Source organism: Adiantum capillus-veneris, chromosome 11 (assembly GCF_014529385.1).
Source record: "Adiantum capillus-veneris isolate H3 chromosome 11, ASM1452938v2, whole genome shotgun sequence".
Lineage (NCBI taxonomy): Eukaryota > Viridiplantae > Streptophyta > Polypodiopsida > Polypodiales > Pteridaceae > Adiantum > Adiantum capillus-veneris.
The window spans coordinates 125539190-125565582 of NC_140941.1; the positions used below are offsets into that span (position 1 = coordinate 125539190).

Sequence of the window (26393 nt, forward strand, 5' to 3'; positions counted from 1 at the left end):
TACGCACTGCCCTCTCTCGCCCCTTTGGCAGTATGTTATGCCCCTCCAGTGGGCTCTTCATTTGACCAATGTACAGTTGTGTGGGTTCATGCGCGATTGCCGAGGCAAGAGCCTCTTGCACAGGTACTGGATTAGCTAGCGGCTAATCCCCCCGCAGGTACAGGTGAATTCGGAGAGGTTTCACGCCAGAAATCTCGTCCGATTCAAAGGGCAAGTAGCCCTACAGGTGCGGGAGCTCGAGGACTTGCTACGGATGCGACCGGCACGCGAAACGGAGCCCGCAACAGTAAATTACAGCCTGCTGTGTATTTTTGCAGGTTTAGGGTTTTGGCCCTAAACGGACCCTAATAGCCCCAGGAGGTTCGGGGACGCAAGGAGACCGCTGTACAGGTGATCTGGCGCATTTTCAGGGCTGAAAACAGAGAATTCAGCGTGCCGCAGATTCTCGCCAGGTTTTGCAAAGTGCCCGTATGCGTCGGGAAAGTCATTTAATGCGTGGGAATACTGACCGTGAAGGGTTCTAGTACAGTTATGCTGCCGAAATCGGGCTGGAACAGTGGAAATTCAGCCGAGTTTGTGCGGGGCAGCTTGTAGGGAACCACAGCGTTTATTCCCTCTTTTGAACAATAAAGAAATACCGAAAGGGGCGCCTAAGTTGAGGGCCAATCTGGTGTCCGTCTACTCATACAGGTGCAATCTAGCGGCCTGTATCCCTCTCCCCTTTGTTGTGTCTTGAAAGTACAGGTAAAATAGACGACTAATAATGGGTGAAAGCTAAATCAAGGTTTAAAGTAAAGTCTACCGCCCTTTTTGGATTGAACAGGCCGGTTCCATCGGCTACCCACTTAATAAGTGGGAAGCTACTTAGAAAATAAAGCAACAAACCAACCAGCGAATTCTCTTTCTCTATTTCGGGTAGAGCAACAAAAAAAAAAAAAAAAAACGACCACGATCTCTACGCGAGCAGCTATTCGTGCCGTGGCCAAGGAGCTATAAAAGCACCACATGCACTCACTGAAAGGGAGTTACCAACGTCAACAAGAGAAGACTCCGCCAGAGATCGCGAGACTACAAAGCACGGAAGTTGCTTTTCCCACGCAAGAGCGACAGGTATCTATTGTGGATTCGCCATACAAATTGTTGTCGCGTGTTTGTGTGTGTGCTTGTAGGTACTTCATCGCGAAGGAGAAGCGATTCGGAAACTGTCTGCGGAGTCTCGACTCCGAGTATAGACGGAAAAAGGATTGAGAGCTCGTCTCTTGGATTTCCCTTACGAGAAGGAACGACCATCGAGTCAGAGATTTAGAACGGAGGGGTTTTCTCCGGTTCTTATGCTTGTAAAAAGATTCTCCCTAATAAAGGATTCTCTCTAGGGGGGGGGGGGGACCAGCCCATCTTCTGGTCCCAAATACTGTGTCGAACTTCTCCCTCGACTCTATTTAGTTGAAAGATCATTTATTTTCATCCTGTTGATTATTCGTGTGCGCTCCCGTTTGTGACAGAAAGAGATAGAGAGAGAAGGAGATCATGCAATCAAGCCACGATAATACCCAGTGGGGCTCTGTAGAAAGTGGAAACAGACCTTAGTCGAGAATCAGACCAGCAGTAGAAACTGGTAATTACCGAGCCGAGTTACTGCGGTAACTATATAGGGAACACTCACGCTCGAAAAGCGACTCTCCGGACGAGATCTCTACATAGAAAATCCTTTCTTCCAATCCTACACACAAAAGATGTGTGTTCTCGGGTTCCTTCTCGTAAATCAGCCCCGTCTACGACGTTTATGGGCTGAAAACAGAGAAAAACAGCGACTTGTCGCGATGGAAACAAGCTCCGTAGGCACTTGTTCGCGAGGAAATTCGCGCACTGGGTCTTGGCGACATCGGGTACACCTGGAACAGTCATGGGCATCACCGGCAAACGTCTTCTTTGCGGGTGAACTGTGCAGCAGCATCTCCTTCTTGCAAAAACTGATCCTCCCCTCTGAGTGAGGGCATGTGATGCTTTTATATCTCCTAGCCACGGCACGAATAGCTGCTCGCGTAGAGATTGCGGCCTTTTTTATTTTCTTTTTCTTTTTTTTTTCTCTTAAAATTCAAATAATTCATTTAGGAATTTTTTTCTCGCTTAAAATTCACTTCATTTAGAATTATTTTTTCTTGGTGTTCCAAGCGAGAAAACCCTCTCACTTATAAATCCAATAATTCATTTAGAATTATTTTCCTGTCAGATAAAGCCAATTTAGCAACATCCCTCTCACTTATAAACAGTTGTCTACCGGGGAGAAACCGGAAAGAGTCCAAATCTTGCTCAATGGTGAGTTGAGCTAGTCCTTTCTCAAAAGAGAACTTAAAAATTAAATTAAACATAAATTCAATGATTCAATACTTACCTTACCAGTTCACGGTTCATGTCCTTCCTCTAGTACCTCGAGGATATCCTTCACCAATCATCAAACTTACGAGCCATGTAAGAACCTGTCATTCACGTCTTTCCAAGAGATCAGAAGTTTCCTCATCCGAGAATCTGTTAACTCACTTTCGCCTTCTCAACCTCGAGAAGAATAATCCTCCTAGAAATCAATCTAGGTCTCTATCCTTGCGTATAACCTTGCGCTTTTAGTCCTAAGGGTATTAAACCTCTTGTGTTCTCCTGCATAGGGCATGTCGAGAGCATTAAGTTCATGTGAATCTTCTTGTGGCAGACAAAGTGTGTCATCTTACCAAAGTAAGTTCTTATTGCGGGCCTTTGCTTTGGGGAGGCCAATTGTTCTGATCCAAAGTTTCCTTATCCGAGACTATGTTAACTTGATTCTGTCTTCTCGAATTCAAGAAGAATAATCTTCCTAGAAATCAATCTAGGTATCTGTCCTTGCGCATAATCCTGCGCTGTTAGTCGAGAGGGTATTAAACCTCTTGTGTCCTCCCACATAGGGAATGCCCAAGTCATAGAGCATTAAGCTCGATGTCTTTCTTTCACAAACAAAGTTTGCAATCACCTTAAAGAAGGTTCTTGTTCCGGACCGTCACTCAACGTAGGCGGACGGTTCCCATCCAAAGATTCTTTGTGCACAGCAACACTTCCTTCCAATCTTTTCCTCCTGCGAGTTATTACCACCAACAGTGTTTTCCCGACGCCCATTAGCGTCTCTTCCTTACAAAATCATCAAAAATGATTCACCTTGCGAGCATCAATGACGACTTGCAAAATCTCAGGCATATAGGATTCTAGCCATAGCATTTTCTGAACATACGTTCAAACCTGGTTCACAATAGAGCGAGCCCTCTTTGATTCTCAGGGATGTTCTCCCATATGTAGTTCTTACCATTTTGAAACGGTTGGCGAACTATATTCTTACGAACATAATAGTTCGAATTTATTACAACAACGTGTAAATGCTACTTGACCTGCTCATGGAGAAACATATACCGCAACCAAAAGTTGCTACTGTAATGGTAAAGGCACATAGTGTACTCAATGATCAACGACCATCAAAAAACCTCTTCTTCGTAGAGAAACTCAAATTCCTTCTACCGAACACATCTCAAATAGAGATTCACGTGTCGGAATATCCTTGCACGCAAAAAGGCGCTCAAGAGAGTTTGTTAAAAGGATGTTGATTTATCTCATTCCGTTCAGCAGAAAAAAATTCGATTGGTAGATGACCCACCTTAGCATAGCTCTGCATCTTCGTGTGTTATCCATGTACCCAAAGGTGTACATAAGTTTCACTGAGCCTGGGAAATTACCTTCCCTTTGTAAGATCCTTAAAACGAAGACGCTCAACCTGACGATCCCCTGGCTCAATCTTAGAGCAAAACCCGCTCATCAAATAAACTCGGATTTTAATCATTGGATTCCTCGATCACAGGCCATAGTCGTCGCTTGTTCCTTCCCTCGTAAAGAGAGTATTCCTTCACTTGTGCTAAAAGCACTACTATATCTTGTCTTACCGGGTAGGGGGTGTCGGCTTAAAGAGTACTCAAGCTTCATCAAAGCTTTTCTTTGCTTGAAAGCTCAGAATGGTTCCTTCATAATTTCCTACCCGCAATAGCAGGTAATTTGTTGGAGAACTACCGGATACCAGATCAATCATGGACCTTCTGGATAGTTAAGCAAAGCAGTTCATCGTATAAAACAATGTTCTGACTCAACCTTACTCTCATAAACACTCGAGAGTGATTGTCCTGGTAGACATGTGCATATCTCATGCATAAAAGCAATACGCAGTTGATGAGTTCCTCAAAGATTTAACTTTGATCAAAGACCTGCCCTCTCACTTAAAGTTGAGGGTCTTCTATTCAAAAACTCAGGAGTTAATTTGAATTCCTTTACTCCAAACTTTCTCCGGATAGCAATGTATCCTTCGAGAAGAGGTAACAAAAATTCGTTGTTTCTGTGTTCAATGGTTCTTGTCCCACTGCGGGGATTGCATTCTATGTACACTAAGGTGTACACTTTCAGCTTTTATTGCTGACTCCAGCATCTGCTGAAAAGTATCTTGCAGATGCGTTTACAAAATTCGGGCAAAAGTCCTTCGTTAAATTTGTTCATCTTTCCTTCCTCAAAGAGGATCAAGAATGGAGCTACCTTGGCAAGAGTGAACCACTACTTGCTTTGACTCGCTCGTGTTCCTATTGGGCAAACCAATCCCAATCTTCTTGAATGCCTTCCTCAGAGCGTAGAGGAAAACAATTTGTCCGAAAATTCAGCCTTGAATTGTTGTTGTAAGTTCCTTGCAGAGCTTTGGTATACCACCAAGTACTTGCAATCCCCCTTGAGGGGTTTGGTCACATGCCTCACCTTCGACAATTCTCAGAAATTTCCGTTTGCAAAGGCAACTTCAAACTGTCGAATGAAAGCAGCAGTTTTCAGGACATCTTCCCTTCCGTCAAAAGTATCAAACTTCACTCGAGTGTTCCTAGGTCTAGAGACCTTCTTCATATCCTTCCCGAGATGACGGGATTTCTTGGCTATGGTTCTCGATTGATGTTCATGGATATCTTCTGGGTTCTGAACGATCTTGAGAATTCCGCTCCTTGACGGGATTTCTTGGCTATGGTTCTGGATTGATGTTCATGGATATCTTCTAGGTTTTGAACGATCTTGAGAATTCCGCTCCTTGGATTGTCTAGGTTCTTGAGCATCATGCTCTTGTCACCTTCTCAAAGAATCCCAAGTCTTGTTCGACTTCTTGCAGAGAGGAAATAAAAATTCCAACTCTGCGAGCTTTTCCTGCATGACTTAGGTTTCCACCTGCTTACTTCTCTCTTGGCTTGTCATGGCTTCTTCCCGTATCTTCCCAGAGTCGTCCTCCTTTACAGAGAAAGAGAGGAGACCATGCTCTGATACCACTATCACAAACGCGAGCGCATAGCAATATAAAATATACTCGGATAAATAAAATTTATCACTTAATTTTGAAGCCAGAGAGAGAGAGAGAGAGAGAGAGATCGACACAGTACTCGGGACCAGAAGATGGGCTGGTCCCCCCCCCGTAATAGTATCTTTATTACTGAGTAGAAGTCTATACAAGCACTTGAACCGAACGTATTACCATGTTCATTCTAGAATAAGACTTGCCCTAGGAATAGGAAGCCTCGGCTTCCTATTCCTAGGGCAAAGCCCTACTCCAAGGAACTTCCGTTCCTTATTCCAAATCCTTGAGAACCAAGGTTCTCGCCTCTGGATCTCACCTTCCAGATTCAGGGCATGACATCCTTGCAACTCTCTTTTCCAACTCTGTTTCTTGAGTTCTCTTCCCGCAGAACAACTCTGCTTTCCCGGACACGAAGTCCTTACTCAGGAATTCCAACTTTCGGATCACAACTTGAGAGACTACCTCTCTGCGATCCGTGGATCTACTTCCCAAACTATGGTATGAAACCCTTGGGCTGATCTGGCTCTAGTTCCTCAGAGCACTTTTCTCCTACATAGGCTCATGCCTTTGTCTGCTCCTACTCCCTCACTAAGAGGAAGTACACCTGCAAACAAATACTTAGAGACCATAACAGGAAAATCGTTACCTTCAAAGTCTCGACGTTCGAAAAACGCAACTCGGTTCTTGAAAAGCGATTCCCCGGAAGAGATCTCTACATAGAAAATCCTCTCTTCCAATCCTACACACGAAAGAGGTGTGTTCTCGGGTTTCTTCTCGTAAATCAGCCCCGTCTACGACGTTTATGGGCTGAAAACAGAGAAAAACAGCAACTTGTCGCGATGGAAACATGCTCCGTAGGCACTTGTTCGCGAGGGAATTCGCGCACTGGGTCTTGGCGACATCGGGTACACTTGGGACAATCATGGGCATCACCGGCAAACGTCTTCTTTGCGGAACTCTACAGCAGCATCTCCTTCTTGCAAAAACTGATCCTCCCCTCTGAGTGAGGGCATGTGATGCTTTTATATCTCCTGGCCACGGCACGGATAGCTGCTCGTGTAGAGATCGCGGCCTTTTTTTTTCTTTTTCTTTTTTTTCTGCGCTGCTCTGCCAGAAAAAGAGAGAGGAAACGTTGGCTGATTTGTTGCCTTATTTATCAAATGGCTGCCCACTTATTAAGTGGACAGCCGGTGTATTTTTAAAAATAGTATGATTCTGCCCAAAAACTCAATAAAACCTTATAAGTTAAAAACAATGCTTTCACAACACTTCCCAGGCGTCGTCGGATGCAATCACATACACAGTTGCAATGCAGACATAAACTTCCTCACGGGAAAGCGTCTCCTTTCCCAAAAAGCAATCCCGCTTTCTCAGAAAGCATCTATTTTTCCTCAAAGTTTCCTCTGAACCCATCTTCATTCAAGTGCTTGCTTTTACTTGTGCACAATTCTAACACAGTTCGGAATTTCCTCCCGACTATGGATATTCCCTTTCCGATGCACCCGTCACCCACCTTATGACGCATCAAGAATACCCATCACCTAGTCCGTTTCCTACCAAACTTACGGTACAATCTCCTTCATGATGCTCTATGTCACCCATCCTATGACGCATCAAAGATGTCCGTTCTCGGATGGTCGAATACTTTTTCCCAATGCTCCCTGTCACCCATCCGATGTGACGCATCAGAAGTACCCATTCCTGGTGGCCTTACAGATATTCCCGTTCACAGTGCTCCCGTCATTACTTTGAATGACTCACCAGGAATACTCTGTACTCGGATGTCTCCAGTGAGAAAAACCCTCTCACTTAAAATTCCAATAATTCATTTATTATTATTTTTTCTTGGTGTTCCAAGCGAGAAAACCCTCTCACTTATAAATCCAATAATTCATTTAGAATTATTTACCTGTCAGATAAAGCCAATTTAGCAACAGAACCTATCTTGGAGTCCCTGATTCCGCAACGTGCGAGTGTTCCCTATCCTGCTGAGACGCATGAAGTACCTGGGCTTGAGCCTCAGCGGCCTCTACTAGCTACGTGAGTTGCCTTGTCTGCTGTGGCACTGCTGGCGCTTGCAAAAACTCCATATAAACCTTGGGTTCTGCACCAGTTGAGAAAGCACATTCACAACAGCAACCAACTGAGTCATGAACGCATCATCTTCAAGGTGCCCATTCATAAAGCCTTGCACTGGTGGCACATTCACATCAACAAGAGGTACAGACTTGCGTGGCCGTGAACTCTCGCCAATCGCAAACATTGTAGGAATTGCTTGCCTGTCCCGTGAAGAGGAATCCTCTTCCAAAATGCCTTTCCCTTTGTCGGCCATAGTGTAATCCCGCGTTCCTGTATTGTGTGTCTTTGCCGCAAACCAACCGAGGCTCACTTCTTAAGGACAAAGTGATTCGGTCCCGGCGCGACGAAACCATGAAACCGGCCCGTATGGCGGTAGGCGTAGGCTTCCACCCGAAACTTTACTTTAGTCTTTAAAACACAGAGAAACTTTGCAAATAAAAACCTGTAACCGGAATTGATACTTCAATCACACACAAGATTGGCAGCTAGAGTGCTACCAATTAGACACCCACACATGTTGGCCCCAAAGACTGGCGCCCCTTTCGGTATTTCTTTATTGTGTTCAAAGAGGGTATTAAATCTGCCCTGCATAATCCGAGCTGAAAATGACCTGTTTTGGCCCAATTTCGGTAACATAACAGTACTAGGACGCTTCACAAACAATATCCCCACCCAAAAAGTGACTTTCCCGACGCATACAGACACTTTGCAAGCTGGCGAGAATTTGCAGTACGATGTATTCTCTGTTTTTTGCCCTGAAAATGTGCAACATCACTCGCACAACGGTCATCTCGTGTCCCCGGAGCTCTTGAGGGTATTAGGGACCTTTTAGGGCCGAAACCTAAGCCTGCAAAATACAGAGCAGACTGTATTTCCCTATTTTGGGCTCCGTTTCGCAAGCTGGTCGCATCCGTAGCAAGTCCTCGAGCTCCCGCACCGGTAGAGCTACTTGCCCTTTGAATCGGACGAGATTTCTCGCCTAAAATCTCTCCGTATTCACCTGTACCTGCGGGGGATTAGCAACTAGCTAATCCAGTACCTATGCGAGGGGCTCTTGCCTCGTCGATCACGCATGAACCCACACAACTGTACATACAGATGGAAAGCTCTCGAGCGTGGCATCGCGTTTTTGAATTCAAAAGGGAAGAGAGGTGCGCGAGAGCAGAATCATCGCGCTACATAGTGCAAGGGAGAAGGCATGCTTTCCATCAAAACTTCATCACCTGCACCAACTACTCACACACACACTGTAGAGCTCACAATGTGTAAAATCAGCCTCCTCTCTTGATTTGGGCGCCCCCTCTTCATGCTGGCTAGCATGTTTGCTCAGGAGCTGCCATGTGTCCGCTTAGCCTCTTTTAAGTTAATTCCTAGTACCCACTGACTTATAAGTGTAGCGAGGGGGCCTAAATAACTTTGAACTGAGCCTAGATACCCTTTTACTGCTCGGATTCCAATGTCGGTCGGCCCGACCAACTGGTGGCGACAAGGCCTTCCCATCTGCGGGTGAAACTCTCGGCCATCGACCATTTCACACTGGCCACACAATGTCCGACCATTTGCAACTTCAAAAAGAGGGTCCCAAAAATTAAATAACAATCATTGGAAAGAAACCAACAACTAAGGTTAGCAGTTGCCACGTCCTCGTGACAACCTCGGTGCTCGCAAGGCCAGTACCTCAACGTTTTCAACCTCTTCTCCTCAGTGTTTTCAACCTCTTCTCATCAGCGTTTTTAGCCCAGAACAGCTAGTGTTTCCAACCTATGATCATCATCAGCATTCAGCCACTAGCCTCATGATGGTTGCAAATCCTAGCCATCAACATCGTTAGCATTTCAACATTCAGCCATAGGGCCGTCATCGTCACCGTCATCAACACGGTACCCCAACATCTAGCACCCCTTGTGTTTTGGCTTGGCTCCTACCTAGCTCAGCATAAGGATCCCCATTACCCGCAATACCCCAATACCTTCACCCCAATACCCCCAAGTACCTGTAGTAACCCAGTACCTCAGTACCTGGAGTACCTAGCAGTACCCCTCAGCATCTACAACAATACCCATTAGCATCTCAGTATCATCAATATTTAGCATGATTGTATCAACATTTGTGCAAGAAATAAAGAAAGTACTTGCTCTTACAATAGAGCAAGGGGACCCTTGAGGGTTTGGGACCCGACATGCCGTATCGTATCTTTCCTCTCTCGTGTCTCTCTCTTTCATTCAGCTCAGTTCAGTTCTTTCAAGTGAAGTACAGTGTCCCTTGTGTTTGTGCGGAGTACTAGATCCGAGCTAAATCCGTAAACTCTTCCGCTCCACCCAACATCGGGGCGAGCAATGGCCAAGTAAGGGGTAGAGCTAATTTTGGCAGAAGGAATTTCAACTATTATTCCTTTGGAAAGTAAGTCATTGTACATCCCAGTACCCTGAAAATGAGAAACCAAAAGGATCTGAGCAGAAGTCACCAGAACCAGTATATGTTCGAGTACCAGTACCAGTTCAAGTGATCACCAGAAGCAGAGAGTGGTGATTGAGGAACTCAGACGAATCTTGAAAGGAAGTGACGTAGGCTGTTGAAACGAAGAAATGGCAATAGCAGAGAGCTACCTGGAAGGCAAAAGGCAAGGCAAAGGTGGTTGATGAATGGCAGGAGCAAAGAGATCTGACAACAAAGATTACACAGGAATTGGCAAAGAAGATGCCAGAGCAGTCAGAATGCTCAGAGGCTAGGACCATCCACACGTTGCCGCCTCAGTCTTCAGTGGCTCACGAGGAGAAGCCTATAAGAGAATCTTGTGAGGAAAAGGTAGGAAACGGATTGGATAAGTCTGTAATAGCAGCAGTCAAAAGTTTAGCTCACCCAGTGCCGCAAGTCAGAGCAGACTCGGTCGGGACTGGGAGTGCTGACTTGGGGATGGAGAAGGTTGGAGAGCAATCAAAATGTCCATCACAGGGTCAGTCAGCCACTAGACGAAGGAAGCCTGTTGAATGGCACTGTGAAGACGGTCAGTTGAAAGAGAGGTCTTCCAGCTCAGACAACAAATCTGGTAACGAGTAAGATGAAATATATATTAAGGTATGTGAAAGGATCCATAAGCTTACAGAGTCGCTGGAGCAAGAAGCTATTTTTCAGCTCATTCAGAAGGAGAATGCTGGCACCAGTGCTCAAGGTACAGGTCAACCTCTGGCAATTCAAGCTCCCCCTCAGTCTATTCGGAAGCCCACAAGGAAGAAGGCTCCAAATAAAAGAAAACAATGACATCCACACAGTGTTCAGATATGCAAGCCAATGCACAAGCATAGAGAGCTGAGAGGCCTAACCTCAGCTGGTAAGACGTATGGTGCAGTTACGATCTGTTGCATAAGAGCAAGTTGGAAGAAAAGTGGGTGGATTCAAATCCATTCCCCGAGGATAGCAGTCATTTTCGGTAATATATCTAAAATTTTGGAAATATTCCAAAATTCAAAGAAAGGGGGGATGAAAATGTAGACAGTGGGAACAGACCATAGTCGGGAATCAGACCAATAGTACGAACTGGTAATTATCGAGCCCAATTATTGTGATAACTGTAGAGGGGACAGTCAGTCGGAGGCCCTGTCCGACACCTACAAATAGGCCCCATTACTCATTCGGCAGAGTCTATTGTCACCATTGGAGCTAGTTGTACTCATATACTATTTGGCATTAGCTCAGAACATTCCTTGGCTCTTATTGTTGTACTTGATAATCAATCGTACTTTCCTTATCTGAATATACTTTCAAGTTACAATCTCATTTGAGTTCAGTCTTTGTCTGAACTTGTATCTGAAGTCTGCTTGCCTGACCTGATCTGACTAACTCTAATAGTCCAACTTGGAATAGCTATCAAAAGTGACCAGCTCATTCGAGGCTCAAACTCCGAAAGGAACCTCTAATTTATGGCAAGCAAATAAGACGAGCTTACCTTGTAACAGTCCCAAACACCCCTCTCTAAAGGGGCCCCCACTCAGTCTCCACAGTGGTAGTTGCTTTTGAATTGCACAAACGATGTGTACAAGATACGTAACTTGATAGCTCATGCAATGATGACAAGACCTTTGATGCAGATCCAACCAAACCATAACTTGGCATCTGCTGTCCCACTTCCTCTAAGGCTCCAAACTCGCTCTAGAAAAGGGTTCCAGGAAACTCTTACCATGAGGCACCTCATAGGGTTGATAGCGGATGGCTTCTAATCGTCTAGATCTTGCTTCTACTTGGCTGAAAACTTCATCTTTGCAAATGATTTAAGATCTCACAACACTGGTCTGATCTGAGGTCTTCTTTTGACCTATCCAACATCCACTTGGTCGCTAAGAGAGGGATGAAATCTGATGGTGCAGAAAACCGGCCCAGAAGTGGCTGATGTGGAGCTTCTCCGCGACAAATCTGCACAAGAAGGAGTCGCCCTTGCCGGCTGAATTCTGCAACATCAGAAAGGCAGGGCTGGTTGCCTGACTAGAGGTGGTTACTAAGGCAGACTGAAGGCAACATTTAGTCTACCTTGGTTGATGAGGCTACATCTACAAGGCATCCACCAAAAACTCCAGGCTATAGGGGAATGGGCACGGTGGTTTAAAAGTTAGGGCTGCTCCAAAAATACTAGGTTGGCTGACAGGAGGCACCCCTAAGAATAATTTGCTTCTGTATTCTAGTTGCACCTTGCGTAAAATGAGACCCTAAGGGCTCCCTTAATACTGATATTGGCAAGAAGATTAAAAGCCGCTGACTTTTAGTTGTTACTTCTGACGTCTACCGGGCACTTGGAAATGGTAGCCCCGGTGAAAGTCAGCAGCAGATGTGAACTACAGATGTCAGCTAGTCGCATACTTGCACCGAGTGTTCCTGCAAAGTCACACTAGGTAAGATATGCACATGCTTGTATATGTCATGCTAGGTGATTCAGGGAGGTATGAGACCATAAATACGGGTATGCAGGTGGTAACTTGTGTCGTTAATTGCTCGACTACGCCTTACACAACCACTTGTGCAAAGGGGGTTATGCAAAAATTCTCACTATTATAGAGATTGAGAGGTAGAGATGGGGTTGGGAGAGATGGAGAGGTAGAGTTCCTCCCATACACGGTTTTGGCCCCTGAATAGGCGCCCTTTTCAATATTTCTTTTATTTATGTAAAATGTTACAGTACAATGCTCATGAGAGATGGCCCCTGCTTCTGTGAGAGCAGCACGCACGCACACACACACACAAAGAGAGAGAGAGAGAGAGAGAGAGAGAGAGAGAGAGAGAGAGAGAGAGAGAGATGAAATGAAATGAAATGTTATATTAACGTCTTCCGAAGGCCAGAATGACCTATGAGACCAGAAAGTTACAATGTGGTGGTTCTGATACAAAGTCAGAGTAACAAAAATGACAATGACAAAATAAAATGACGGAATAAAATGCTATGGAATCTGAAACAACTAGGTGTGATCTAAGCAGATAGGTGGGATAGCTAAATCATAGATCACAAAAGATCCAGCTAGGTGGGATAGCTAAATCACAGATCACAATAGATCCAGCATCGGTCGCTGGCGGATCTCATCAATCTCCTCCATGGTCAATAGCCTGACCGGGCATCGTGCATGTTGGGCCAAAGTGATCCGAATCCTTTGATGCAACCTCCGTCGATGCTGTGTAGTCCTCCGCAGTCGTGGGCGTATGGATCTCCCTAGCTCGGTCGCTCGGTCGATCAGTGTGCCTCCAGTGTGAGGTGGCGAGCTCTCCTGTGGTAGTAGCTCCTCCAGGTGTCCAGTGTTTGCTCTAAAGAAGTCTGTGATCCGTCTTTGAGACTGGCTGGCCTCTCCTCTCATCAGGCTCTCTCTGTGTCTGCACAGCTCGAGCAAAAACAGACCCAAGCATCTCTGATCCTCGTACCGCATGACTCTGAAGAGTGGTCCGAAGCCCTCTCTGAACAAGCAGTGGAAGCGGCCGCGTATCTCGTAGTAGACGAGGCAGTGGCCAGTGTAACAGGGAACGGGCGGAACACAGCCCAAACGTTCCAAAACGCCATTCCGGACGAGTCCCGTTCCCGAAACGGAGTCGGGAACGGAACGCCGTTCCGAAACAGGGTGTAACCGGAACGGTGTTCCAGAACGAGGGGAACATGAGGCGGAACAGCGGAACACGAGGGGGAACGGGTAAAAGTAGGCATTTGCGGGCAAAAAAGTAGGCTTTTGGGGGCAGATTTGGGGCTGTTTGCGGAACATATTTGGTGCAGTTTAAGGGCAGGTTTGGTGGCACGTTTGGGGGCAGTTTTTGGGTTGTTTGGGAGTTTATTTGGGACTAAGCTGAATGGAGTAAGTTCAGGCCTTACTTTAGTCGACCGTTCCGGCCCCGTTCCCGTTCCAACCCCCCCTCCTCCTCCCCGTTTTCGTCCCGTTCCGGACCCTCCTGTTCCCGTTCTGGGTAACTATGGCAGTGGCATGTGTAGTGCAACTCTGTCTCAAGCTCCAGGTCACATAGGAGGCATGTCCTAGCCTCTGCTGGTACTCTGCTGTATCTCCCAGTCTCGATCCGCAGCTGGTGTGAAGATGTGCGTATCTGGCCAATAGCACACCGTATCCCATGAGACAAGTGGGTGTCCATGTATCTAGGTCTCGTCACAAAACCGTCCTCTGTAAGCTGGAGAAGATGCTCTCTGTAGAAAGCCATCTTCGTGCCCAGCTCGTGTGCTGGCTATATCCATGTCCTCCTGATGTCTAGCTGAGTCAGGTCCTGACGGATGAGCATGGTGATCTCGGACTGTGTGAGAGTCAGAGAGGGTGCATCCAATGAGTACTGGAAGGGGGCCAGTGTGTCTACGTTGAACCCATGCGCCTGAAACTATGATGTCATCTCCCCATACCAGCATGCTGTATCTCCCTACGTGGCTAACTATCGAGAGGACTCAAGTGCAAGGCGGGCATATCTATTTCTAGAAAGTTCCCAAATGCGGTGTATAAAGGAGACAGATCTGGTGAGCGCCTCAACCACTAGCGGGGGGGCAGCAGGCTCTGCTCGTATAATGGCACGTGGTACTGAAGCCTTGGCTCTAAGGAGCCGTGAGATCATAGAGACTAGTGGCTTCTCCATGTCCCCCATCCATCAGTGCGACCTGTCCTCCCATGATGGTCCAATGAAGGTCCCCAAATCTCAGCTCCATAGAGCAATGCAGAAGCCACCAGGGTGTCAAAGAGCTAGAGCTTCGTCCGAGGCTCCTGAAACTCAACATATGAACACATCCTCTCCAACCTACCCGATGCTGCATGGGCTCTGGTCAATCTAGTCTCTGCTGCTCTTCTCAATGAAAATGCTGGTCCACTAAAAACCACTCCAAGGTAGGTCAAGGTAGGTGTAAGCATCTGTATACTCCACTGTCTCCTGGCCGTATGTGAATGCGGGCACCGACCTCCTGATCCACTGTGGGGTCGTATTAAATACCATGACCTTGGTTTTACCAAGGTTGATAGACAAGCCACTTTCATGGGCAAAGCTATGCAAAGCATCCAAGTGACGTTGCATTCCCTCTGGAGAGTCGGAGATCAACATAATTTCATCAGCATATAACAATAGTGGGATCCATGTTCCTGCCAGTTGTGCACCTCTATCACCATCTCTCTCAATGTAGTCAGAAACCTCATCCACATACATACCAAACAGAGTAGGAGAGAGCAGGCAACCCTGCTTCACCCCAATAGTGGAAAGAACCGTTGTAGATAGGCCCTCTGAGGTGGGATCCATGTTCCTGCCAGTTGTGCACCTCTATCACCATCTCTCTCAATGTAGTCAGAAACCTCATCCACATACATACCAAACAGAGTAGGAGAGAGCAGGCAACCCTGCTTCACCCCAATAGTGGAAAGAACCGTTGTAGATAGGCCCTCTGAGGTGCGTACATGCCCCACTACTGACCTGTACAGTGCCATGACCCCCCAAATGAGCTTTGTGGGTACTCCCATCTCCTGTAATCTGCGCATCAATCTAGCTCTGGGTACGGTGTCAAATGCTTTGCGGAAGTCCACAAAGCTGCAATACATTCGTCTCCCATGTGATCTGCCCTCCTCAATGATGGCTCTGAGTGTCAAGATATGGTCAAGAGTAGAAAAACCTCTCCTGGATCCTGCCTGCCCGGCTGCGCGTATCCCTTCCTTCTCTACCCATCTACTCAACTGTTGCTCAAGAATGGATGCGTACAACCGTGCCAATGTGTGTCCGATCATGATAGTGCGATAATTCCCAGGCTCCATAGGGTCTCCTGACTTGAAGATAGGTACAATAGTAGATAGGCTCCAAGTATCAGGCAAGCCCTCACACATGGCACGGTTAAACATAACTGCTAGGAGCTCTGCTAGTAGATCTCTGGCAAATGAAGTGCTCAGCCACTAAGCCATCATGATCATATGCTCTCCCAGTCCTCATCCTGTCAATGGCCTTCCTCACCATCTCAACGGTGAAAAAAGCAGACGATGGGGGCATGGATCGGGAGGATAGGGAAGGGGCGGCTGTCCAGGAACTGTGTACAGAGATGACGTGTACTGGCCCCAAGCCTCTGTGGAGGTAATGGTAGGGGGAGGGGAATGCTCATGAAAGAGCCGCCATGCCTCACGTGAGTCCTGACTCAAGAATAGCTGGTATAGATCCTGCTCTAGGCGAGCCAAAAATGCCCTCTTCTTCCGCCGCACTAGGCGTCGGAAGTCAATCTGTGATGACTGTCTGTGAGTGATGTCCCCCAAAAGCACCTCTCCTTGAAGTCTAGCTCTGGTCTCTTGGCATTCCTCGTCATACCAACTGTTCTGGGGCATGCTCCCAGAACGACGTCTCTGCTCAAGCTGTGTGTGTGGGTATGCCTCTGCTGCTGCATCATGTAACGTCTGCGTCAATATAGTAGTAAGCTCCTCCAAAGGTCGCCCTGGCTCTTCTATACACAAGCCTCTGTAGATCCCATCTATGTATACAGAGTCCGCCTCCCGCGTGAAGGTGTAGCGAGTAGGAGCTGCTGCTTGTGGCTTGTGTGCTACACTAAACTCGAAAGAGATGGTCAACGACACAAGAGCATGGTCCACTGCCACACCAATAGGTCTGGGTCCAACTGTGAGGTCCTGGATACTAGAGATGAGACTCGGCTATGCCATGACATAATCCACTGTGCTAGCTCCATGTCTGTGTGGAAAGCATGTAAAACCCCCCGCAGCGGGAAATCTCTATAGGCCATTCAAGATGACCAATCCATGTGCAGTCCCCATGTCTATCAAGTGTCGTCCATACTCAGTATTCTCCCCATCTTGTGATAGTTTGGATAGGCATGTCTCTGCCACATCTAACTCTCTCGGCATCTCTTTTGAAGTATCATAAAAAACTGTCGGATGATGAGCAATCCTAGCATTGAAATCCCCTAGAATGATGATGTCACCATCTCTAGAGAACTCCCAGATGTCATCATCCAAAATAGAAAAGGGTGACTGTCCTCTGGGTGGTGCATACACTGACGTACTCGGGGGAAAGTAGCAAATAGCAATGTAAAGATATCTGCCTGTCTCTGCTCTCAATCTCGCCCACATGTACCTAGCTTGCTCATCCCTGCGAGCTATGTGTAGCTGCAACTCCTCCTTGAATAACAATGCCACTCCATTTAAGCCCCGCCCTCTGTGCTCTGATCGTGTCTCCTGTCTACATGCGGTCTCCCATCTCTATCCACTAATGTGAGGCATAGACTGCCCAGGGGCCTGATGTGTCTCAGAGTAGAGGATGATATCTCTCCCATTAAAACTTTCCTCAAAAGCACCCACATCTAGAAGCATAGATCCATTACAATTCCAGGTAGCAACTTTGAGTGTGGTCCCATAGGTCTCACACCATCATGTGGAGCGTGGCTCCAATATCACCACTCTTCCATCTCGGTAAAAAGCAATCTTACTTTTTTCCCTTGCCGCTCTAATCTCTGGCATTACCTCCTGCATATGAGCTATCTGTGATAGGGTAAGGTCATCCCCGAGGAAGATGCCCGTTTTCTTAAGAGTTTGTCTCTTCTTCAAAAAGTCCTTCGCTTCCATAGAGAGAAAACGAAGAATGAGTGCTCTTTCTTTCGAGGTTTCCCCCTTGCTCCCATTTTTCTTGTTGCCCACTCTCCAAGCTCGAGTGCATCAGCTCATGAATCCCCATCAAAGCCATGAGTTCTTTTACCTCTTCGTCCACATTATCTTGGTCTTTAAGGCCGCAAATTCTCACGTGTAGAGAGCCCACACGCCTTCTTTGCTCCTCTTCTAGTGTCAAGTTAATTATGGTGGGTGTGGATGTAGTTGTTTCCTTGCTTTTCCCCTTCTTGGCAACCTCAATCCATTTCTCGGCCTCATCTGCCTTTTGTTGAGTCTTTGTGATAACGTCCACCCAAGAGGTCGTCATTTCTTTGTGTTGCTCTTCCCCCTCTTTGATGGCTCACACTTGTTCTTTGATCGTGTTGAGCTCTTCTATGACTAAAGGTTGCAATTCTCCTTCTTCAAGCGTGTTTCGTGAGTGTGCCTCGGCGAGCTCCTTCTTGAGTGATGCAATCTCTCCGTCTTGGGCCGTCATCCGATCTCCCATTGCCGCGATCTTGCTTTCTTGGGCCGAAACGCGATCCTCGAGCATTCTTATTGTCCCTAAAAGTTGGCGGTTGATATTATTTATGGTTTCAACCATTTCTTCTTTGCATTTTGAAATTGCGTCTTCTAAGGGGTCGGCCTTATCACTTTGCCTCCTCATGCTTGATCGGTGTCAGAAACGAGAAAAAATTAGCCTACACGCACACGAGAGAGAGAGAGACAATAGTAACCTTTACAATTTGCTAAATCAGCCCTTTAAATAGAGATGTATGTGTGTGGGTGTGTTTACATAGAGTCTAAGTGTCAAGTTTGTGCACTTTCTTTTTCTGTCTAAGCCTCTAATGGGCTGTTTTGGATAAGCGGCCAGTTCCTCCTCTACGTGTGTGGTCACCTGGTACCCATCATGCTTGAACTCCCCTTCACTAGGATCGCTTGGTACTTGCCATACTTGAAATGCAACCTCCCATGCAAGGACTCTAGTTGCTTTGCATGAACTGCCACCTACCATGCATGGACTCCAGTTGACTTGCATGGACTGCTATCTGCCATGCATGGACTCCAATTGACTTGCATGGACTGCTACCTACCTTGCATGGACGGCTAATTGCCATGCATAAACTCCAGTTAACTTGCATGACCCATCCGAGTGTCCACCTGCCATGCATGCGCTGCCAGATGCTAGGTGCCCAGACTCCAGTGATCTTGCTCCTTTCTCTACATCCTTTGCTAGGCTATCGGTCGCCCTGCATGCTCTGCCAGCTTCTCATCTCCTGGGCACCCTACACAGGTCAAGCACCTGAAGCTTCACAAGCAACAGATTTTCCTACAGCTCTCCTGAAGCTTCACAAGCAACAGATTCTCCTACAGCTCTCCTGCAGCTTCTCAAATGGTTTTTGTAAAATCAACAAGCATATCAGTGCACTCAACACTTGCAGATACCCAGCCAAATATCTGCCCTATCCATGGCTATGGGCCAAAACGGTAATAGCCCTGCAGTGGCCAAAATTGGTGACAGATTTCCCCTTCTCTCAAGGTTTGCTTGCTAGCAAGTTTCCCTATGAGCATTGAGTATGTTCCTAATCTTCAGAAATGTAGTTGTTGATGCATTAAGCTGGGTGCTGCAAGCCCTTGATATGATTCTTTCCCCTATGATTGTAGGCATCCCTGCTTGTTTCAAAGATGAGCATTTGAAAGACGGGGACTTTGGAGAGGCCTTTCGAGCTTGAAGATCGTTGACATCTAAAATGAGCTTGTTTACAACTTACACATTAGTAAAGAGGCTAGTCTACTACGCAGATCGTAATCAGGTTCCACACAATCTTCAGTTAAGAAAAATATTTGGTTCAAAAACATCATGAAGTTCCATATGCTGCTCATCCAGGCAGCATCAAGAGGTACAAATTATTTTCTTCAACATGTCTGTGGCCCCAAATGCAGTTGGATGTGATTAAGCTTTCTATTGTTGCAAGGCCTATTCCTACTAAACGATGGGAAAGGATCAATATGGACTTTATTGTCAGTTTTCCAACCTCTTCGAAGGGCAATACTCACAATTTGGCAATTGTTAATTGGTTCTCTCAAGTGGCACATTTTATTCCTTGCAAAAATGCAGCGTCGGCAATAGATGTTGCTTCATTATTTATGCAGCATACTTTTTAAATAAATGGCTTGCAGAAGTCAATTGTTTCTAATCAGGATCCAAAGTTTACTGAACATTTTTTAGCACAAATCCCTGCTTTAGGGCATATTATCTGCAGACAGATGAACAGATCGAACAAGTTACTCAGATTTTGGAAGAAATGTTGTGACATTACATTCACTCTCGATTTTCTTCTTGGGATTATTTGCGAATTTTCTTATAACAATTCTTTCCACTCAGCAATTGGAATGACACCTTTCCAAGCAGCTTTTGGTCACACTATGATTATTTGATTCTACAGCATTAAGTTGCTTTGGCTGATCAGTTGGTACAAGGGATGCAAGCAGCAAAATATACTTTTGCAGATTAGAGATAACTTGGTTCATGTGCAGCAGAAATATCAGAAGCAAGCTTATAAATATCGACGACATGCACTCTTCGAAGAAGGTGAATTGGTATTGTTATGTGTGGCCTCACATCGTTACATGACCGTGAACTCTGTGTTCCCAAAGCTTCGGCCATGAAATTATGGTCCCTTCATGATTATTAAGAAGAATTCCTCAATTAGCTATAAGCTTTGAGTGATCTCCTTTATCCTACATTTCATGTTTCTTGACTCAAAAGATATGTTCAAGGAGATTCCATCATTCCAGAAATTTCATAATATGTTCAAAAGATTGAAGACTGGCATGTTGTTTTGTTTCATGAATGGACTTTAGATGTATGTCAAAAACAGACTTGAAGAAGATTATCACAGAACTTGATGAATACAATTTGACTTGCAAACAGATAAAATGCAGCAATCTCCGAGAATTCTTTGACGAATGTTCGTTTATCATTTAACCCTTGGCTTTTTTTTTTTTTTGGGAGGAATGTCATGACTGTGAGTCATGACTAGATTTCATTAGCATCAGTTCCAGATTATGCTTTTTAGACTATTTGTTGCAGATTCATCATCCATTGGTGGAGCTTTATATCTATGGGCATGACTATTGAGTGTTTCTACAAGCTGGGACATAACTTTTCATTTGTGTCTCTACGCCTCCTATAGTAAGGAGCTCTTGTAACACATTGTTCAAACATTCAGTCTTCAGTTTACTTTCCTGTTTCTATGTCCGAGTCTTACAGTCCTCATCATGTACACTAACACTGAATTCTAGGATTAGTACACATGATCCTCGTGCTTAGGCATGCTTCACTGGAGAAGCCAGATGCGTATCACAATGTACTGACAAAAAGATAGATTAATTGAGTCCATTACATGTGACCTAGGTATAATGTTCAGACCATAAAATAAAGGGCATACTTTTGGGCAGATACCTTCATCCGAATATTGAAATCGAAGATGTCCAGGTCTCACCACACGGGGTAGCCTCTCTTCCTCAGCATCACCATCGTCCTCATGTTTGGCTTGTTCTGTACCAGTTTTGCCAACTTCAACAGGATCATCACCTTCTCCACTTGTCTGTAAGTCAGACGGCAAGTTCAAAGTTGAAGCAGAAAAACTAAGAATCAGAATCCCAGCACTCAACATTGTAAGAAGTGAATACAATTTTTGTTTGCAATTTGGCCTTCTCCTGTTTCCAACGGCGTTTTGCCTTCTTTCGTGTTGAGCTTCTGCTACACTTCTGCAACAAACAGTACAAAAGCGACTAAGACAATCCTCGAAAAACTTAAATTCACAACTCTAACGTGTTCTTCAGAACTATAGCAACAAGCATACTTTCACAATTTCATTCTCCGAGTGAAGTCCAGGTGTCTTCTCTTTATGCTTCACCTCTTCATCAGGAGAACTGTGTAACAGAACAGATTATCACGCTTACCCAGGTATAAAGGTAACTAAAAACTTATGAAAAGTTTGAGAACTGCTATTCTGTAAAGAAAGAGCAACCAAGGAAAAACATCTTTAACATTAGGGACATCTACTCCTAAACATGTTTAAAAGTCGCAAACACAGAAAAGAGCAAAAACTACATAGTTACAGAAAATTACTGGAAAAACACTTGTCTCTTAATCTGTAGACCTCATATCATTTAGACAGGATTCAGGACATAGGTTGATCATGCCATCTTTCTCAAGCAAGCTTACAAACAAAAATCACCTAGGCAATACCTCATAGAGAGAGACATTCTCTCCTTGTTCCCAAAATCCATCATCTGCTTTTCCTCGGTGCAACTTTTGACTGGATTATCACCTTTATTTGAGATGGCCTTATACTTCTTTTCCTCCTTGATCCTAGCTGCCTTAGAGCAGTCAGTGATTTGTGCTTCCCTGCTGAGTTGACATTCTTGTCTTTCAGCAGTCCCCTGCAGATTCTCACTCTCAACCTGCTGATCTTCAAGCATTTGTTTTTTGACATTCTTTCCTTTCTCTTTCTTATTCATGACACCTCCAACGTAAGGAACTACTTCAAGTCCGTGCTCTCCAACCCTTAAACAAGACAAGTATTCATAAAATTGTAGCACAAACACCTTCGAAATTGCAAATTGAAAGATAAGAGGAAAAGCTTTAAAATCAAAAGAAAGAAAGGAGAAAGCAATCTCAAAAAAGAAAAATCAGACGATCATGTTTGAAGCTATATCAACTAGAATTCATTGTTGATCATTTAGTACCAGCAGCAATCTTTGCAATGGGCATAAGTGCTCACCTAGGATACACATCCATCCTAGATGCATGAAACAACACAATCCAAACAAGAACAACAAACATCAAGCTGACTCCAAATCATACAGCCCATACAAGCTAACTCCCAAGCCAAAAAAGCAGCAGCACACATTCCCTATAACTAAGTTCTACCAATACCAGTGTGCCGGCAGAGCTGCCTTGAGTCCCAGTGTGAGATCCATAATTGAGCCCATGAATCCTATTTATAGGGCTTGCGAAAGATCTTTCATTTCTACGTGAAATTTCTTGTTCTAAAAGTAGCAGCAAGCTGTTGTGCAAATTCAAAGCTCGCTATCATACTTTTACCCTTGTGTCTCTATGATGCAAACACACACGTCACCACTTTCTTTTGCTAGTCCTTTCAAGGAGGCAAGCTCTATATCAATTTGCTAAAGTATTTTCAGCCTCTGAAAATTCTCTTATTTCTCCCTTTGAACTTGATCTGCATCTCTAAGCTGACTTTTTCGCAATCACTACAAGCTTACATTATTTGGTTCGCACCATTGTGTGACAATTATGGAGAAAAAATGTGGCACTTGCAAGCACATCAAAGAAACAGTCGATTACAAATCTGACATTCTTGCAGTGCATATGGGTATATGGTGGATTACTTCCATCATTATACGGCCATACCCTCTCTAACCTCTTTTGCCTCAAATGATCATCTTGTTCCAGAGCATACTGTCACGTTGTGGTTTCACATGTCAAACTATACTGCAACATTAGTGTAATTAACATCACCTCAGCCAGCACCCTAAACCATTAAAAACATCATTTGTGAAACCCCAAGAGAAAGCTATCAAGATAATTTTATGAAGTTGGAAAATTCAAGAGAGAAGGAAAATATGCTCTTGCTGTGATATCAAATAAGGCTATATAGTCAAGGGGTTCAAGTAAAGGAGCATGCGTACCATTCCACTTCTGCCCGTTTTCTCTTCTTTTCTCTTGATTTTGCTTTGCTTTCATTCAGGCCATTATCGGTCACATTCGTTTCCAGATATGTGCAGGAGCTGTCTGTAGGCTTCCCTTTATAGCAGGTAGCACTTGACGGAATACGCTTCCTGTTCATGCTGACATAAGACGGGCTTTAGTCCCTTCGGATCAAAAAGTCACATCATTGGTCGAACACCTCTCTTAACACATCTGCAATCCCCCTTTGGATGCAGAATTAAAGGATTTGTATAAAGAGTTCCTATTGGAAAAACGCATCTTATGAAGCATGCAAATCGTCAACAATAATCCCTTTTGCTGTATGCACATGGAGAAACCTTCATGTGCTCACACTGAAAAATCATGCATGCAAGCATTAATTCACAAGGGATTTCTATGTGCTTCCATTAACTCAGCATCTACCAATGAATGTATATCCACTGATAATGCATAGTATGAAACAAACTAGTCACCAAAGAGAAAGAATACTTTCCCCCACACTTCATTCTTAGCCCAAGGGTATAAGATTTCAATGTAGCCCCTCCACTTGTCCTTAAGAAAGGTTCACTTGCAATACAGCATGGTGAGGTGCAAAGGTCTGTGTGGGCTCTCAGTATTGAGGATGTGCAGATCCAGGAGGCTCCTGCCAACTAGACCAGTTGTCTTTAAGCCTGAATTCAAAAAAATTAATACCCTCTTGTGGTGATTGGGTAAATCTGTCACTGTGAGGTGTATCTTGGTGTCTATTTATTTTCATTTTGTAGATTTAATTTACTTTATTTCCTTTCTTTTTCCCTTCTTGATATGGGCAAGTGGACAAGGCCTTGAGGCCCTAGGACAATGCATAGGCAGTGTGACATGGGCCAGGGCCAATTAGCCAGGAACATTGTGTTTGAGCCGATTGGCATTGCAAGAATCAAAGATGAACATGCAGGGACCACTCCTTGTAAAAGCAAAAAAACTCCCATGCTACCTTTTCTCTAGTCTATAATTTGTATTCACTGTTAAAACATGTGAGCCAATATTCTTTACGCGAAGACCACTACCCTCCAGAAAGCCTTCCTTAGCCGCATTTAAAAAACATTCAAACTTCATTCTACGCGTCCAAAGCCAAATGTCCTCGAAATTCCACCACTTTTTAGAAACATAGATTAAGACCATTGAATTGTTCCCCATATCCAGTGAAATCACTTAGATAAGATCATATTGATGTGCGGAAAAGCAAACCCAAAAATATCTTAACCTGACGCAAAAGCGGACATTCGAACCAAGAATATGCTGAGAGATTGGACTTACAAATAATATCATGGAAACCTCCCCCAACAACTCTCACAAGCCCTCCAACTGCATTTTCTCTCAAGGTTGTCCATTTAAAAAGATGGTCGCAAAAAAAAAAGGTAGTAGACAGTTACACAGCAAGATACAAAAATGAGCTTTAGCGTCACGAAACATGAAGTGAAAACCTCGAAAGCGTGAGCTTTATAATTTTTTAGAAAAAAAATGCAAAATATACAGCCAGCCATAATAAAAGGCAGCTTAAATGTTCCAAACTCAGCAATACTGGTAATCCATCCTGAGCACTCACCACTTAAGGAAGTGCCACTGACGGGTAACATCCAAAATAGGAAATTGATTAAAATGGAGAAAACAGGAGACGCAAGTTTAAGGGAAATAATATTGAACCATGTAACATGAAACTGACATTTCAGATGCAAAAATGTGTTTCTCTGTGTGTATAAATGTTAGAGAGTGAAAGCACGAGATGAAGCATTGGTGAAACTCTGGGAAGCATTGGTGACACTGTGACAATACAAGAATGAGCCAGGCCTTAGAGAGAGAGAGAGATTGTATTATCATCCTCAACGGTCAAAATATGCCCTATAAGACCAAATGAAAAATGTCACATGCTCTACAATGAGCTGATCAATGACTCTCGATGCTTGAGGACAGTGGATATAAGGGTGGCAATTGAAAGTCCACGAAGGGGCTGGGAGAGAAAGGTATGTAGGGAGTGGTCCAGGGTGAAAATATGAGGAAGCTCGAATGAGATCAAAAGCCGAGCACCCAAGGTATCATGATACACCATATGAACGTCTCAAAGAGTCAATGTAGCCTCTGAGACCGCCACATTGAGGCCAAAACAGCACCCACAATGAAAACGTATCTTTCAAAGAGAGAGAGAGAGAGAGAGAGAGAGAATCCTTGCCTCTCCACTTTTTCCCGATTTCTCATCCTTCTAACACCCTCCTTGAGCAAATCCTTAGAAATATCCTTTTCTTCTTCCTGTTCGCTTTCATAACCTCCTGTTTCCCTTTCAAACTCCTCAATAGCAGGTGCTTTAACACCAAGGGGAGCAATCTTTTCAATGGTGTCAAAACTGGAGCTGTATGCAAGTTTGCCTTGTTCATGCGCTGCACCAAATGGAGCTCCTTTCCTGTTGATACTGATTTGAACTTCCTCTTAGGTCAAGTTGCAAAAACAAAAAACCGTAAAACTTCCTGCTAAGCTGCAAATGATATAAATGACTGCATTTGTGCCTGCCTAGCAAGAAACAATTCCCACATGTGCACTGCATTCGCAAAACCCAGAAGGAATAGCCCTTCCACCACAAGCTACTGAATGCACAGTGGAAAAAAAAATAGCCACAATTGTCTGTGGACTTAAAACGCACCTGACAATATCTCTGTCCTTCAGTAACTCGACCGGTTGAGAAGGGGGCAATGTGAAATTTTCCATCTGGTTGCCGAACGAAATCAGCAAGCTGTTAATTCCATAACTTAATAACTGAAATGAATCAATATCATAGGATCCAGTAGATGATTCTCTATATAAAAAAATTTAATGTCACCAAAATAAATGAGCTTGAATGCACTAATGAATGTGGACATATCTGCACACACATATATAAAGCATGCCAAAAGCTCCACTGCAAAGAGCACATAGATTAAAGAGAGATTAATCTGCCAGCCGGGTTGGTTTGTGTGTGTGTGTGTGTGTGTTGGGCAAGGTGGGGGGGGGGGGGGGGGGGGGGGGGGGGGGGGGGGGGGTGGTTTAAAAAGAGCAAGAAACATCATAGAATGTCCTATAAGAGAAATTGAAGTACAAATTCGACACTAGATGTACT

The 26393-nt window shown here is 44.7% G+C and overlaps 1 protein-coding gene across 8 annotated transcripts in view; it reads right to left on the minus strand.

Annotated features, from left to right (window-relative positions):
- Positions 1–26393, minus strand: part of LOC147447975 (sphere organelles protein-like protein) — a 94894-nt gene that overhangs the window by 41704 nt on the left and 26797 nt on the right. For 2 of the 8 annotated variants that reach the window (XM_086523869.1, XM_086523872.1), the window contains exons 2-8: positions 25941–26005; positions 25476–25712; positions 23251–23409; positions 21788–22105; positions 21399–21468; positions 21226–21303; positions 20996–21140 (exon numbers count right to left, since the gene is read on the minus strand). In XM_086523869.1, the coding sequence (XP_086379995.1) occupies positions 20996–21140; positions 21226–21303; positions 21399–21468; positions 21788–22105; positions 23251–23409; positions 25476–25712; positions 25941–26005 (1072 nt within the window). Of the gene's footprint in view, positions 1–20995; positions 21141–21225; positions 21304–21398; positions 21469–21787; positions 22106–23250; positions 23410–25475; positions 25713–25940; positions 26031–26393 lie in introns of all 8 variants that reach the window. The other 6 variants (XM_086523871.1, XM_086523870.1, XM_086523874.1 and 3 more) reach the window with 6 other exon arrangements.